The sequence below is a fragment of the Mobula hypostoma genome, chromosome 3 (genome assembly GCF_963921235.1).
Source record: "Mobula hypostoma chromosome 3, sMobHyp1.1, whole genome shotgun sequence".
Classification (NCBI taxonomy): Eukaryota; Metazoa; Chordata; class Chondrichthyes; order Myliobatiformes; family Myliobatidae; genus Mobula; species Mobula hypostoma.
Window position 1 is genome coordinate 120557923 of NC_086099.1, and position 16276 is coordinate 120574198.

Here is a 16276-nt window from a genome sequence, read left to right on the forward strand (position 1 = left end):
GGTGATCTGGTCAGAATTAATGGAATTCTCAATGCTGACAAGTACAAGCAGATTCTCATTCATTACACAATACTATTACTGAGGTGTCTAATCTTCATTCTGCAGAAGGACAGTGACCCCAAACACAAGGCCAAGGTCATAAAGAACTACCTGCAGCGAAAAGAAGAACAAGGAATTCTGCAACAGATGGTATGGCCTCTACAGATCCTGATCTCAACATCATCAAGGCTGTCTGGAATTACCTGGAGAGACAGAAGCAAGTGAGACTGTCAATATCTGCAGAACGGTGTCAAGTTCTCCAAGATGCTTTGAGCAACCTACCAGCCGATTTCCTTATAAAACTGTACGACAGCGTGTCTAAGAGAATTGATGAAGTTTTAAATGCAAAAGGGTGGTCAGATTGATTTAGTTTTTTGCTCTTTACTGCTCTTTATAGTAACTTTTTTGATATTTAGAAACTTTTCATTATTTTTGAAAATATCTTCACTTTACAGATTTTTTTTATATGTGCCTAAGACTTTTGCACGTGACTGTAGGTAATTTGTTATCCTAACAATAACTGGAACAGTAATGTTATTAAGGGTATAGAAAGCACAACATGCTTAAATACATTCAAGTGATCTACTTTAATTAGAATGCAGTAAGCCTACAAAAGAAGGAGCAGGAATAGAACTGCGTATTTAGGAGCGGATGTGCGAGATTATTTTGGAAGCAGCTAGCTTTAGTATGGGAATGAGGAAGGACAAAGACTCAGAGCTAAGTGTAACTGGAGTAAAGACTGTTTCCCTAAGTGGGATATAAAATTTGGCCAAAGTGAGATCGAAGCTTCATCCCTGATGAAGATGGCAGAGTTTGTCATCAAGACATCAGTTAAAACTGATAGCTTTACCCAACTGGAAGCCCGAGAAGCTTCTATTCCCCTGCTTGAGGATATTTTTAGCAAAGTCAAAGTACATCATCCTCGAAGTTTGTATGCAGCATACAAGCCTGAGATTCTTCTTCCCACAGAAACAAAGAAACACCATGAAACCCGCTCAAATAAAACGTTGAGCATCCAACTCGCAAAAAAAAAGAACAAATTGGGCAAACAGCAAAAAATGAGTGAAAAACATGCAGAATGTAAAACGTCAAACCACAGAGTCCTTGAAAATGTCTAGGACTGTTCAGTTCAGTTAGGTTCAATTTTTCGTTGACTTTAGGCTGCAGAGCCAGTCTGCCCTGCTCAAAAATGCACAAAATAGCAATAAAAAAAGAGTAACCAGAAACACATGTAATGTGGTACGTAGAGTCCAATCCACAAACCGTGTCAATAGTCAGTGTAGGAGGAGCAGGAGAGATTTTGGGAAGAGTTAATAGGTGTGCAGTCCAAAGGAAGGAAAAAGAGAAGCTCCTAAATCTCAATCCCCAGGACCACCATGGAACAGATCAAGGTAGATAAGTCAAAAGAGGTGAGCTTTTGACAGGCACTGAGGACTCAACACGACTGAAACCTAGTAGTGCAAAGTGAAATTTTTAAAGAAGGATTAAGAAGGCAGAGAGGGATTATAACAAAGCAATAGGAGATAAATTGAAACGAGTGCCCCCAGACTATTAATAAATAGATGAAAGGTAAATGATGAGCAAAGGAATGGTCATGTGCTAAGGCAGACTGGATGGGAGACAAAGTAGGCAAAACTTTGCATCATTCTTTTCCAAAGTGGTGAAGGCTAGAAGCAGGAAGAATGTGAAGGACTGAAAGATTAGAAAAAGTAAAATAGAATTAGGGAGGGAGATCATTGTGTAAGTGAAAGCTCATGGTGTAGGAGGCAACATACTGGTGTGTATGGAAGATTAGTTGTCAACATGTAGGTGTAAATGGGTCTTTCTGCTTGGTAGTGTAACAAGGGGATTGTCAAAGGGTTTGGTGCTGGGGCTTCAACTTTCTACAATTTATTAAATGAAAGGTCTGAAGGTATGACTGCTAAATTTGTTGAAGACACGAGATCAGGAATGGAAGTAAGTTGTGGGGATAACATAGAGGCTAGAAAAGGATACTGAAATGGTTGAGGGGGAGTAGGGAAGGGTCTGATAAATAGACTATAGTGAAAGAAAAAGCAAAGTTGCCTTTTTCTGGGAAAAATACAAAAATATCAAAGTGATTACAAAGCTCTTAGATGCAGAAGGACTTGGTTATTATTGTGCATGATACATGAAAGGTTAGTCAGCCTGTACAGCAAGCAATTACAAAAGGTAGCAGAATTTTACTGTTTGGGAATTGAATACAAAATGGAAAATAAATGCTTCAGTTTTATAGGACATTGACGGAGTAGTGTGTATCTCTTTTAGTAATGCACTGGAAGTAGTTTGGACAAGGTTTTGCAGACTCCATTACCATACGGGAAAGGGATGGGCAGGTTGGTCTTTACGTGTCCTGGAGTCTAGGGTTGGACTGAGGCTTCTCAACAATGTGAATATGGAGAGGGTGCACCCTCGTGTGTGAGAACCTACATCCAAAGATCACTCTTCAACGGATGAGGGTTTTATCAACAAGGCACCGTTGGTGCAATTCTTTTTGGCTCAGGCATCATGATTCTTTGCAACTCTGCCTTGTTGTGAGGTTGAAGCAGAGATTTTAAATATTTTTTAAGGCAGAACCTGGAAGTTCCTTGATAAACAAAGATTTTCGGTCAGCTATGTAGAGTCGATACCACAAATGGATCAACAGAGTAGGCTTGAGTGCCATTGGTCTACCTGTGTGTGAGGGAGGGAGAGCAATGACAGGTAAGGGGTCTTAGCATCATTAACCAGGCCAGATTAACTGTATCAAAGGCTTTAAAAGCCACAGGGATAGGAACAGTACATTGCCAAACCATAAGTTTCCAATCCTCCTTAGCAACAGGCATGATGCTAGAGGACTTAGAAGGTTGTTGGTGTGATGGAGATAAGTGGTGGAGCAAGTAACTACAGGTCAGTCAACCTCTCACATGGTGGAGAAAATCTCTGAAGCATTAAGAGACACACTGATCTATCAGAGCAATCAGCAGGGATCTGTCAAGGCAAAATTGTGTGCCATTAACTTGACTGAATTTTTTGGGGAAGTAATAAGGAGGATTGATGAGGTTATTGAAGTGTGTGCAGTCTGCGCAAGCCTCAAGATCCCAATGATGTGTGTTGGTTGAGATCAGACTTGGTGTATCACAACAAATATAAGCCTTCTGGTTTGGGTCAAGTTGTGGCAGGTCAGCTCTTTAAAAGTTGTGGCTCAGTACTATGGGATGTGATGGGGCTGTGATAGTGCAGTGGGCGCTTTGTCAGTGTGTGGCTTCATTCTAAATCCAGACCAACAGGACCCAGTTCTGCAGTTCAGATCTGGTCACATATCAAAATAAATTGCAAGTCTTTTGGATTGGATTTTAATTTTACATGGGAACAGGCCTCTGTTCTAGCTTGGTACTGGCAAGGCATTTGACAAAGTCCTACCTGGCAGATCAATTAAGAAAGTCAAGGCTTACAGAATCCAATGGAAAATGATGTGTTGCATTCAAAATTGGCTCAGTGAGAAAAAGCAAATGGTAATGGTTGATGGCAGTTCGAATAACTGGAGGGCTAGCGGCTGTGGTATTGTGCAGGACTTAATAGTTGGTATATCTTACATGTTAACTGTAAGGACCACAATGAAGAGACATGTTGAGGGTACTCAAATTGTTAGAGTAGGTGATAGTGACAATGCACTTGGATGCCACCAAAGAAGCAGTCTTGAGATGTGTGTGGTAATTCGTTTGGAGAGGGCAACCAAACCAAGGGAGCACACAGCAAAGGTTAGGATACTCAGAAGTGTAGAGAACTGGAGGGGCATTGGCGTCCCCAACTGTAGGTTGTCGATCGGTATGTGAAGTGGTTGAGAAGCTATTGGACTACTTGCCAAAACATTGAACGTGAGAGTGGGGAAACAATGGCTAGCCCACAGTCACCAGAAGGAGGAAACACTTGAGAATACATAGGTTTATGAAGATGTTACCTGGGCAGAAAATTTATCATTTGGAGGAGAGATTGACAAGGTTAGGTTTATTTCCTTGAGGGGGGGAGTAATAAGTGGTTAAAAGCTGCTGCCCGAGGGGTGCTGGAGGTAGAGGTATTTGAATGAGCACGGAAAGAGCCATCACCTGCATGGCACTGGAGAGTCACTGCCTGTGCAACCAAATTTGCATGTTTACTACAGGATAAAGTCTCTCTGATAGGGTGAAATGAGGAATTGTTGAACATAACCATGTCAGCTGGAGAGAAAATCTGTATAAAATTACTGGTTATTTAGACTTGTTCTTCAGCAGAGCTCCTTTAGAAGCTGGTATTTATAAGTATTCTTGCACATTTCCTTCCTGGCTTTGTTGAATTCCTTCACTCTGATCGTTTATGACTCTGTTGGCGAAGTCACCTCACTCCCCTTTTCACATTGATTTTCAAATGAGCTCAGAAATCAGCACTCCCAGTCCATATTTGTCAACACTGAGGGAAATTGCCCCCCCAGACAATTGAATTATACACATTTCCCTCCATCCTAGAGAGGTCAATGTGCCAGTGAACACACATCTTCTAAACTATAACAACTCTGAGTGGGATGAGACGATGGGCAGCAGTGTACACTTGGGGCTGTTAGGAACTGGGATTAGCATCCTTCATATTAATTTCATAGAAGACAGTTATGACTGGTGGATCAGGGTGTGGAAGAGTTGTCTCTCAGTGAAATGAGGTTGGATCTTGGGATCCTCAAATTCATCCCAGTGATGCTCCTTCAAGGGGCTTCGAAGCACGGGCTACGCTCCTAGCTGTACGTGTTCTTTTTTTACCCCTGCCCCCTCCCGGCAACCTTCTGCCATGCAGTGAAGGCTACCAGGTCTGTGAGACTAAAGGGTACAAGGTTTAATCATTGGCCAAGGTCTCTTTATCACAAGAGAGCTGACTAAATTTACTGACTCGCCTAGTTCCAACGTGTCTGTAACAATTAATTTTACCGTTCCATCCTGCAAGCTATAATTGAACCGGCTCTTATTTTAAATGCAGACCAAAAAAATCTATGGTAAATTATCACGTGTGATGCCATCCTACAGTGGTATCGGAGCTCGGTTGCATCATCTGGATGAATTATTTATTTTTCAATAGACAACAGTATCCATGTCGTGTCCCATTAGAAGATGGTTCTGTCAGTTCCATAAAACTGAAGACAACCCAAAAGGGTGTCACTAACATGTGCCTCATTGCTGCCGGGTTTACCGTGGGATTGAGGGCTTGTGCTCATAAGTAAAGCAGGTTAGCCCCTCCTAGTGGTGGAATTCTGTAGTGATGAGATGGGTGGGAGGAAACCCATCCCACCCATTCACCGTTGATCCTGCTGGCTGTAGCATTCAGTTTAGAAGGCTGAAGTGCAGAACTGAGTGCCCACAAGTGACCACTGCTTTTAGTAGCTGTGAAAAAGCCGCTAAAGGTTTGCCCTGTCTTTGCAGTACAAGGAACTGACCTCAAATCGCATGAGAAGAATAAACTCGTCCTTCCCATTTAGACAGTAATTAGTTTTCAGGGAGTTTCAATCACACCATTAACAAATCTCAAAGCTTGACCATTTTCTATTGCATTCTGGCAATACTTTTCTTCACCTACCATTATTCCTGGAAAACATGAACACAAGCCCTGCCAGTGCCCTGGCGGTTTTGACCAGTTCTGAGTGGATGGTTCCAGAGAAATGATTTCCCTGTACCCGTTACTCCACAATGTGGATCTGTCCCCTGACTTGACTGTGTGGCAACATTCTAGGTCTTTGCTCATTGTGATATCCCAATAATTGATTAAAAATGAGCCTTACTTTCAGGAAAATACATCAGTGATCTGATACCACAAATAAAATGTATTATGTTGAAACAAGATGATCGAGCAGATTTTCCAAAAAGAACTTCAGGCAAAGTGGCCCAATCTTTCCCATTGTCATTGTTCTTGCATTGAGTTTACTGTCCATAATATTTTTCCGTGCTCTCTCTGCAGGATGTTGCTAATCCACATTCCTTTATTTTTAAAGGATCAAGCTTCAAAAGATAAGGCTCTGCAGAACATGGCTGCCATGTCTTCAGCGCAAATCGTGTCAGCGACTGCGATGCAGAACAAACTGGGGATAACTCCAATCCCTCAAGCTCCTTATCCAGGGACAGCCAGGGTAAGAGACCTTCACCTGCTTCCAGCTTCCTGTTTTTGTGTGTTGAGTCGGGCATCCGAGGGATGGTTCCAATCCTTGGCTGGCTGCCAAAATCACCAGTAGCATCCTCAGATCTTTACTGAGAAAGTTTCCAATTCAAACCTCCCCCCAGGTACTTGAGCACAAGCTCTTAGCTATTAATCCATTTCCGTGCTGAGCATTAGGTGGATGCAAAAGACTTGGCAATACTACTTGGAGTCCTTGGTATTTTCACGAGCATTTACCCTTCACCCAACACATCAGAGCAGATTATCTGTTCTAATCATAACGGTGAATCAGTATGTACACCTGTCAGCTGTGTTTCCTTTGTTACAACATTAATTACTCTTCAAAAAGTAATTCACCTGGCATAAAACACTTCGGTTATGAAAGGTACTGTGGAAAACTCGTCCTGTCCATGGCCGAGCACTTGTCAAATATTGCATTCAGAATGAGATAAAGATAAGGTCTAAGTGGGTGTTATCGCCTTTAAACTTCCTCATGTCCAACATAGGTGGGGACACTTGTCATCACCCTTCCTGAGTCAAATGACTGAAGAATTATGACTGAGTGAATCATTTCTTAAATACACATTGGCTCCAGTGTGTGCACAGCTGGGACAACAAACTCTGTATAGTAATGAATGTGCCTGCCAGCTGTGTAAAGTGGCAGAACTCAGGAGCATGGCTATAACCCATTTTAAAGAACATAAGATACAATATATGAACAGAATTAGGCCATTCAGCCCATTAAGCCTGCTCTACCATATGTCTGATCTTCCCAGCTCCGTTCTCCTGTTCCCTCCCCGTAACCATTAACCTCCCTTACCAGTAAGTACGATGACTTGGCCTCCACAGCTCTCAGTAGCAAAGAATTCTACAGATTCATGGCGCTCTGGCAGAAGAAATTCCCTCTTATCTCAGTTTTAAAGGGAGGTTCCTTTATTCTGAGGCTGTGCCCTTGAATCCTCAACTCTCCTGCTAATGGGGACAATTCTACTCAGGTCTTTCAATGATGATAAATTCCTTTGAATACAGGGCCAGAGACATCAAATGTTCATGTTTTAAGCTGTGGATCACTCTTGTGAACCACCTCTGCAGCCTCTTCAGGGCCAGCACATCAAACCTTCGATACAAGGCCCAAAACTGTTTACAAATAAAGAGTATCTGTTCGTACTGTAAATGTGTCATATGACTAACCAATGGTCCAGCTGAGCAAAGCTAAGAATGATAAGGCCATCCAATTTCAGAAGCATTGCAGCTTAGCTTGGTGGTCTTTGCTGTACCTAAACCAATAACAGAGAACAGGAGGAAGGTTCCTAATGTTCCCCTTCCCAGGCACAGTCTGATGGCTGTTAGTGTTGACCATTGCAGGAATCGGGACCCTTTGGGCAAGGGTTGCTAACTGTAACTGGAAATGTTGCAGGAGTTTTCATCAGAATCATAATGGGGTTTAATATCACCGGCGTATGTGGCGAATTTGTTGTTGGGCAGCAGGAGTACATTGCAGTGCACAATAACAACTGTAAATTACAGTAAATGTATGTATATATTTAAAAAGTTAAATTAAATAAATAGTGCAAAAAGGAAAAAAAAAGTGATGAGGTAGTGTTCATGGGTTCGTTGTCCATTCAGAAATCTGATGGCAGAGGGGAAGAAGCTGTTCCTGAATCATCGACTGTGTGCCTTCTGGCTCCTGTACCACTTTCCTGATGGTAGCATTGAGAAGAGGACACGTCCTGGGAGATGGTGTCCTTAATGATGGATGCTGCCTTTTTGAGGCATCGCTCCCTAAAGGTGTCCAGGATGCTGGGGAGGCTGGTGCCCACGATGGAGCTGACTGAGTTCACAACTTTCTGCAGCTTATTTCGATCCTGTGCAGTGACTCTTCTCCCCCCCACCCCAATGCCAGACAGTGATGGAAACAGTTAGGTGCTCTCCACGAGTGTATTTGGTGACGTACCAAATCTCCTCAATCTCTTAATAAAATATAGCCGCTGTTGTGCCTTTGATATGCTGGACCCAGGATAGATCCTCAGAGATGTTGCTCACCTTTTCCACTTCTGACCCCTCAATGAGGACTGGTGTGCTTTCCCTCATCTTGCCCTTTCCAAGGCCCAACATCAGCTCTTTGGTCTCACTGGTGTTGAGTGCAAGGTTGTCGCTTCAACACCACTCAACTAGCTGATCTATCTTGCTCCTGTACGTCTCCTTGTCCCCATCTGAAATTCACACAGCCCCTGTGCCCACACATACTGTATGCTTCGTCCTCACTCAGAAGGGACATGTTGGACTCCATGTGTCTCGGCTGCACCAGCCGCAGGGGTCAAGGTAATGGCTACTCTCAGCTTCCCAGTCCTGGTCTCGCTCCAGGCTTCTTTTGATATTTCCCCCATATCTCAGCACAGCGTTACACAGGGATCCCTGACATTGCTATTCTGTGAACCTCACAACTGAAGTTCTTGTTCTTGTGTGACTTCCAAGAATGCTGTTCTAATGCCATTTAAAGGTAGCAATGCAAGCTCTGAACCTAAATCTTGTTTAAGTAATAAGTAAGTTTAACTTAACTGTGTCTTATCCATGTTGAAATATCACTTACTAATTTAATAACAGTTTCATGACTTCTTAAGATTCAGCTGGTGTCTCTCATCGACTTTGCTGAGATTAGTAAAGCTAACAGCAGCATAATGACTGGCCAAACTATAGAATGTACCTAGTTGTCATAATGAGTACACCACTTAATGAGCAAACGCTAGATCAGCATTTACCCTGTCCAGTATTGACACACAAACCACACATTGTGTACCATCAGCAAAGTGAACTCCAAAATTCACCCAGGTATTTTCAATCTGCTTTCCACTGTTTTGAAGAACAGGTGGCACATTACAGTAGTGGTTTACAGTACCAGCGACCCGGATTTGATTCCCGGTGCGGTCTGTAAGGAGTTTATACATTCTTCCCGTGACCGAGTGGGTTTCCTCCGGGTCCAGAGACCTGCCGGTCGGTAAGTTAATGGGTGGTTGTAAATTGTCCCATGATTAGGCTAGGGTTATGTCGGGGGTTGTCGGCCAGTGCATCTCCAAGGGCCGGAAGGGCCTATTCCTGTGCTGTATCTCAATAAATAAATAAATCAATCATCGGGCGCAATTTATGAATGCAGACCCAATGACCTGAGTATTTCTGATGAAAAATTTGCGTGATACCAGTGAGGGAGGCCTAAATGCTCTGACAAGCGTTGGAATGGTGCATGAAACAAGAGCAACAGAGTAAAAATGAGCTGGGTAGACAACCTCCACTGATGTTTTCTCAGTCAGGCCAAATATGAGGCAAGGAGTTCCCAAGAATAAACTTCTTTGGAACTATATTCCCAAAGGCCCCAGTTATGCATCAGACCTCACAGACGTAATTGGCTGTTCAAGAATGGTTATGTACCATAGATGGCTTGTCATGATGACTGGCTTCATGGCTGTTGACTCAAGTTTGTGAACTTCAGTTGTTTGCACAATTTGTTTTTTTTTTCTGCACATTTGTTCTGACGGTCTTCTTCTTTAAATGGGTCCTATTGGGTTTCTTTGTTTTGTGGCTGGCTGCGAGGAGACAAATCTCAAGGTATACATACTTCAATAATAAATGTACTTTGAACTTTGTGTTTTTGGCTTATCAATTGAAATGTCGTTACCCTGTGTTGTATTTGTTCTTGCAGTTTTGGCCTGGCCCTCTTCCTGGACAGCCTGGGTCCTCTCAAGAGTAAGTATCTGTGAGGTATCCTAGCAATTTAAAATCTGGTAGCAATAACATTGTTCATCTGGTTCTGATCCAAGTGTGCGGTTGATCTAAATTAAAGGTGAATGCCCCACGGTTGCTGAGGGGGGATTGAATAATTCACTTTATTGTCCCCAGTAATGGTACTGCTGGATATGAATCCTTGTTAGCAACAGTGAAATCATTCCAAGGTACTGCTGGGTTGACCTTAAGCCTGGATCTTATCGGCTTTGCCAGTTACAAAGAATTGTGTTCTTTACTCTGGTGTACAAGAATCACAGGGTTAAATCATTTGGCTAGTTGGTCTGACCATACAGTTGACCATGATGAACCTCAAATTCTGGGTGTCTTGTGACGTTGTCTCTGGATTTGCCACTTAACGATAACTAAGTGCTGGTTACTGCCTATCAATTTTACACAAAATAGAAATTAATTTTGTTCCGTGTGTTTTCTGTTCGGAGCTCAACCGAAGGCGGTGCTTGATTTTTTTTTTCCAAAAGAGTAGCTCAGTATTTTTCAGAACCTGTTCAGGTTTGTGTTTGGAAGTGGCGGTGGGGGGTTGTGCTCTGCGGGGGTAAGAAGATGTTGTTGAAATGATTATGGTAGCTTATTTTGGGTCAATGTCTTTCTCGCTCTGTATTTTTCTCCTCTATATATCTGGTGCCAGCAACACCCCAGAGCTGGCAGGGTGTGGATGGAGGCGCAGAGACACATGGAGCAGCACATCCACTGAGGGCCACAGGTGAGGAAGATGAGAGTGGTAGCTGGCCCTGGGCTGCATTGCGAGCGCCACTGGTCTCTATTGATCCTGTTCTACACCTCTTTCCCGCTTTTCCTTCAGACATTATCTTCCACCCCCTCACCCTGCCATCAGGCTGAACAGGAATGGTAAATGTACTTGGGAAGTTGCAGGATTTCCTGCTCTTCTCTCCTGAAGGTTGAAGATATTGAATTGAGCACAGTGCTTAGTGGAGGAAGAGGAGGTCTTGTTTGATTGGAACCACTTGTGAGGTGCATTGGTATTTTATTCTTGTGGTTGGAATGTCTGTAATATTAAACTGCCTATGTTCTGTGAGCAGCCAAGTTCCCTCTTGGAGATTTCCATGAAAATTTAATTTGTATCTTGCTCCATTTTGATATCTGTCGATGCCTGCAGGTTACATTCTGATTGTGAACACTTGGCTCTGTATTGTGCCTCTTTATATGCAGAAGCCTGTGATATTGTACCAGATGCCTTTTGGAGGTGGGGGGTGGGCTTCAGTCTAAGGAAACTAGTAACAATTTTAAAAGTTGAATAGGGTCCATTTTTATTAATATGGGTTATTTGGCTCCAGATTTCATCTGCCAAAAGTATCTCATTCCCCATGGAGTTAATCTCAGTCTTTGAATTATATCTTCAATTCCCGACCCCTGCCCTCCAAGTTCAACACAAAGCCCTCAACCCTTCATTCAAACACTGATTGTGACTCCTTTTCTAGATTTAGTGAACAACCACCTCCTTCCCATCACAGGATACTTTGCTGTAAGATTCTCCTACACTGAGCTTGGGTTTCCAAACATGTCTGTACCTTCCTTATGGGCGTTCAGTCCCTGTATAGTCCTATACCCCCTCAGGAAAGCGTTAAATCTCTCCACTTTGTTCTGGACAACAGACCTATCCTCCACCGCCATACTCCTCCGCTTGGCTGAACTGGTCCTCACCCTCAACAGTTTCTCTTTTGGGTCCTCCCACATTCTCCTTACTCTAAATGCAGCATTTCCCCTTCTATCTCTCCACTATATCTCCCCTTTTCTTTCTTTCTGTTTATCCTCCTTTACCTTTATTTCCCCAAAGACTGATCTTGGTCTTTTGTGGAGTCCCACTGACTGATTGAAAATAACCAAGCGTGAGCAAAAGATCTCCGATCGGTTAACTTCCCTTTACTGGCTTCCTACCCGTTGGCTTAGTTCACTTATCCAATGAGCAGTTAAACCCTGTGAGAAATCATCAAATTTGCTGGGTGAGCTTGGTGAGGGCACCAACCTGGGTTTGGGAACAGATGTTTATCCGTGAGGCCCAATCATGTTTGATACAAGTTGGTGTTAGACACCGGATTTCAGGGAGGGGGGAATCAAGTTTGGTGTGGTGTGGAGCTTTTTATTCACCCACAGGCATGGGAAATGGTCACTGGATAAGTGTTCTACAAAATTGTTGCTGACCAGGGGGAGAAGATTCCATTTAGGCTCGTCAGTCATAATGTTCCCTTGTGGGTGGGGTGTTACTGGGCCAGTTATGTCTCAGAGGCACCATTGGCAACTTAAATGGAGGAAGGGCAAAGAAGACTGTGGAGGGAGTGTTTGGGAAGGTATGGTGTGGCTCCTGCTGGGTTAAGGAAGGAAAGCCATTGTAATACTGGGGGTAAAATTAGAATTGGTTGACAGGAAACCTGGAATATGTCTTCGCTTGTAGGGAATTGTCTTCCACACCTAATTCTGTGCTGTGTAGATTCCTGGAAACTGGCAGCAAATCTTCTGGATGTTTTCTTTCCCCCTTCAAAGCAGAATTTATTTTCGCTGTGAAGACTCTTGCAGTATTAATTTGATGGTTTTGATACTAAAGTTAGCTTCCTGTATCATGGATGCAAAATCCAGTCGAGAGCTTACCTGACTCCAAAATAACTAATTTCAGCCACGGTGCAAATTACTAGAAGGGTCCTATAGTTAAACTAATGCTGGATAAATCCTCAGCAGGTCTAGGACAACTAATGGGCCAGTGAGATCATGCGAACTTTGTCTTTCAATTTTCACACCTGAATCAACACGCTGTCAAAGTTGTCTTCAGTGTAAAATGAAGAATTCCTGCTTGGAGCAACACACATCAAAGTTGCTGGTGAACGAAGCAGGCCAGGCAGCATCTCTAGGAAGAGGTACAGTCGACGTTTTGGGCCGAGACCCTTAGTCCTGACACGTGAACTGTACCTCTTCCTAGGGATGCTGCCTGGCCTGCTGCGTTCACCAGCAACTTTGATGTGCGTTGCTTGAATTTCCAGCATCTGCAGAATTCCTCGTGTTTACGTTTTTAAATTCCTGCTTGGGTCCACTTTAGTTAAAAAAAAAAATCCTCAGTAAATTTGGCCCTCATTTGGGTCATTCCTAGTGTCTTCTAAGCCCTCTATATAATTCATGCATCCAAACCTGGGCACATACTAACTAAAGCATTGAACACCTACCACAGTAGGTAACAGGTAAAGGCTAAGGCTATAGAGCAACTTGCTGTTGTGCCAGTGGTTCTGCTGTGCATCCAGGCTTCATCATGTTGAAGGTGAGACCTTCCCTCATCTCCCTAATTAAGCTCTCCCACTGGTACCATTTCTCCCCATTATGAGAACTGGAGAGGTCCTTCTATATCCATGCGATCAGGATTGACAGGGGTTGCTGGAGAAAAAATTACTTGTCCATAGACTGCAGGGGATAAGTCCCCAGTAAGCTGGGGAAAAGATTCACCAGGGTGCTGCCTGGGACAGAAAATTTCTGTTATGAGGAGAAACCAAGTAAGCTGTTTTTTATTCCTTGGAGTGGAGGAGGTTCTGGGAGAAAACTCATTGAGATATTCAATATTATGAGAGGTACAGAGAGGGTAGACAGCAAGAATCTTTTCCCCATAGCAGAGGTGTCTAAAACTAGATGGCATAGGTTCAGGTGAGGGGGAGGGGGTTCAGAGGGCATCTGTTTTTTGGTCAATCTGTGACTGGAATATGGAATACACTGTTTGATGGAAGCAGAGACTCACATCAGTTAAGAAGCATCTAGACAAACCCTTAAATCACCAAAGCTAGGCTACAAAGCAAAGTGCTGGAAAACTGAAATTCCACATTTTACATCTCACTACCTGCAGAAAGTATCTCCCAGTGAGTGTAAATGTGGCCTTGTTGTCTATTAGCAGCACATGGCTCATTGTTTAAGCTGATGCTATTGGGAGAACATTTGATTCTGGAACAAGGAGTGTAGCGGCAAAACTGAAATAAAACAATTGCCGCTAGCCTGCGACTGCTACGGAGTTATTATGACGTGTCCCCAAGTCCAACGATTACTCCAAAAGTTGAATTCTTTATTCGATCCTTTATTAGCAATTAGCAAACACATAGTCTTGAAGTGATGAACTTCAGCATACCCAAGTGTAAGTGAAGCATTATTCAGCAAATTTTAAGCGGTCAGTAAAAGATACGACCTCTGCCGGTCTCAAGCTACAAACAGCCATGAAATAAGCAAGAATACATAACTTATTCCCTTTGCTTTTACCACGCCCCACTCTTGTGACTAGTTATAATAAACATAATAACCCCCACAGCACAGAATACAAAGCAGGAAGAGAACAGCTACAATCTGTTATGGCCCTGGTTGCCCTTACTCCTATACCTTGGCATAGATTGCATAGTGCATGTTCCTTCCACAGGAGTCACCATGGTAGGTATTGGGCAAGTTGTGTTCAACTGGTTCTCTAAGTCCGACTAGCTCATCTCCTCCATTGCAAAAGCTTCCAATGCCTTCTTCATCAGCTGCTCTCTGTAGCAATGATTTTGTAATCCAAATTGCACACAATTTCTCCAAGGCATGGTTTTATTTCATTTTAGCCTCTCGTTATTGCCACAATATTTGCAATGTCTCAGCAACATTTACTGTACTTTCCCTCATCTGTCGATGTTCAGTGCATTTACTCCCACATTTCCAGCCAAACATCTGATAGCTCCAAGGCTTTGTGTATCTGGAAACACTTTTCTGGCATTAACTCTGTCTCTCATAGTAGCCACATTGGACTCATGAATTCCATAAAAAATCGAATCTCACTCAGATCCCTCAACTATGAAACTGCAGGTATCTGTTAACAATCTTAGCTCTGTTGAGAAGTGATCAAAGGATTCTCAGTATCATGAGCACAAAAGATTCTGCAGATGCAGAGACATCGAAGAACACATTTATGTTGCTCAAGGATTCTCTGTATTCCTGGTTGAGAATGATCAACTGTCTTATTTCTAGACAGGCGGTAATGTGCTTGTAATGCATCCAAGCATACTCCTGTTTATTAGCTTGATGGGAGTAGGCAGCTTAAATGGTTTCAGCATGGACTAGATGGGCCAAAGGGCCTGTTTGTGTGCTGTACTTTTCTATGACTCTTTGACTCTAAGTTACTGTAGCATTTGGCCAAGAAGCCGTGTTAAAACTCAATTCAGTGGCTTTGAGAAACAAACGATCCTTGACTGGAGTGGTACCTCAGACAAGGAATGATGGGAGTTGGAGGTCAGGCACTGAAGCCCCAAGACATCACGCCAAGCGTTCCTCGGAGTATCGTCCTGACCCAGCCACCTTCAGCTGTTCATCAATGACTTCAAGCACAGAAGTCGGGGTGAACATTGTTGTTAGTGCAGTGATCTGTTTCATCTGCTAATTGACTTGCAAGACTTGGGGTAGGATTTGGGTAGAAAGTAGTACAATTCTTCTCACAGTCTCCTTTTCCAACAAAACGGAGTCCAAACTATTGACCTTGATGTTCAAAGAAAATGCCCTCATTATGCCCCCCACCATCAGTGTCCCGGGGACCACCATTGATCAGAAGCTCAGCTGGAACACACAAGTAAATACCATTCCTACAAGTGCAGATCAGAAGCTGGGCATCCTGAGGTATGATACTCACGGCCTGACAATCCAAAGTCGTTTTCAGCAACTATAAAGCGGTCATGAATCTGATGGAATACTCTTCGCTTGTTTTGATGAATGCAGCTCCAATAGCCAAGAAGCTTGTCAGCATCCATGTCAGAACATCCTGCTTAATTTGTAACTCATTAACCAGCCCTCCACCACTGAGGCTTGGAGACTATAGTGTACGCCACAGTGTACTGCAGTTACATTGTTAAGCCGCTCCCAACAATATCGCCCAAACCCACCTTCACTGCCACCACCAGGAATTCAAGGTTGCTGGGGCCTGTGGATTCCCTGCCAAGTCACACACCATTCAAACTTGGAATTATATCACTGTTTCTCACTGTCGTTATGTGCAGTGTCGTACAACATGGGTGGCCATGGTCCTTGACCATGACTGTTCTTGGCAAATTTCTTTACAGAAGTGGTTTGCCATTGCTGCCTTCTGGGCAGTCTCTTTACAAGACAGGTGAGTCCAGCCATTATCAGTACTCTTCAGAGATTGCCTGCCTGGCGTCAGTGGTCACATAACCAGGACTTGTGATCTGTACAAGCTGCTCGTACGACCATCCACCACCTGCTCCCGTAGCTTCACGTCACCCTGTTGGGGTAGGCTAAATAGGTGCTACACCTTGCCCGAGGGTGA

At 43.3% G+C, this 16276-nt stretch overlaps 1 protein-coding gene across 8 annotated transcripts in view; it reads left to right on the forward strand.

Moving 5' to 3' along the window:
* LOC134344223 (transcriptional enhancer factor TEF-5-like) overlaps nt 1-16276 on the forward strand; it is a 322867-nt gene that overhangs the window by 258962 nt on the left and 47629 nt on the right. For 7 of the 8 annotated variants that reach the window (XM_063043663.1, XM_063043662.1, XM_063043665.1 and 4 more), the window contains 3 exons: nt 6044-6178; nt 9899-9942; nt 10625-10699. In XM_063043663.1, the coding sequence (XP_062899733.1) occupies nt 6044-6178; nt 9899-9942; nt 10625-10699 (254 nt within the window). The remainder of the gene's footprint in view (nt 1-6043; nt 6179-9898; nt 9943-10624; nt 10700-16276) is intronic. The other variant, XM_063043661.1, reaches the window with a different exon arrangement.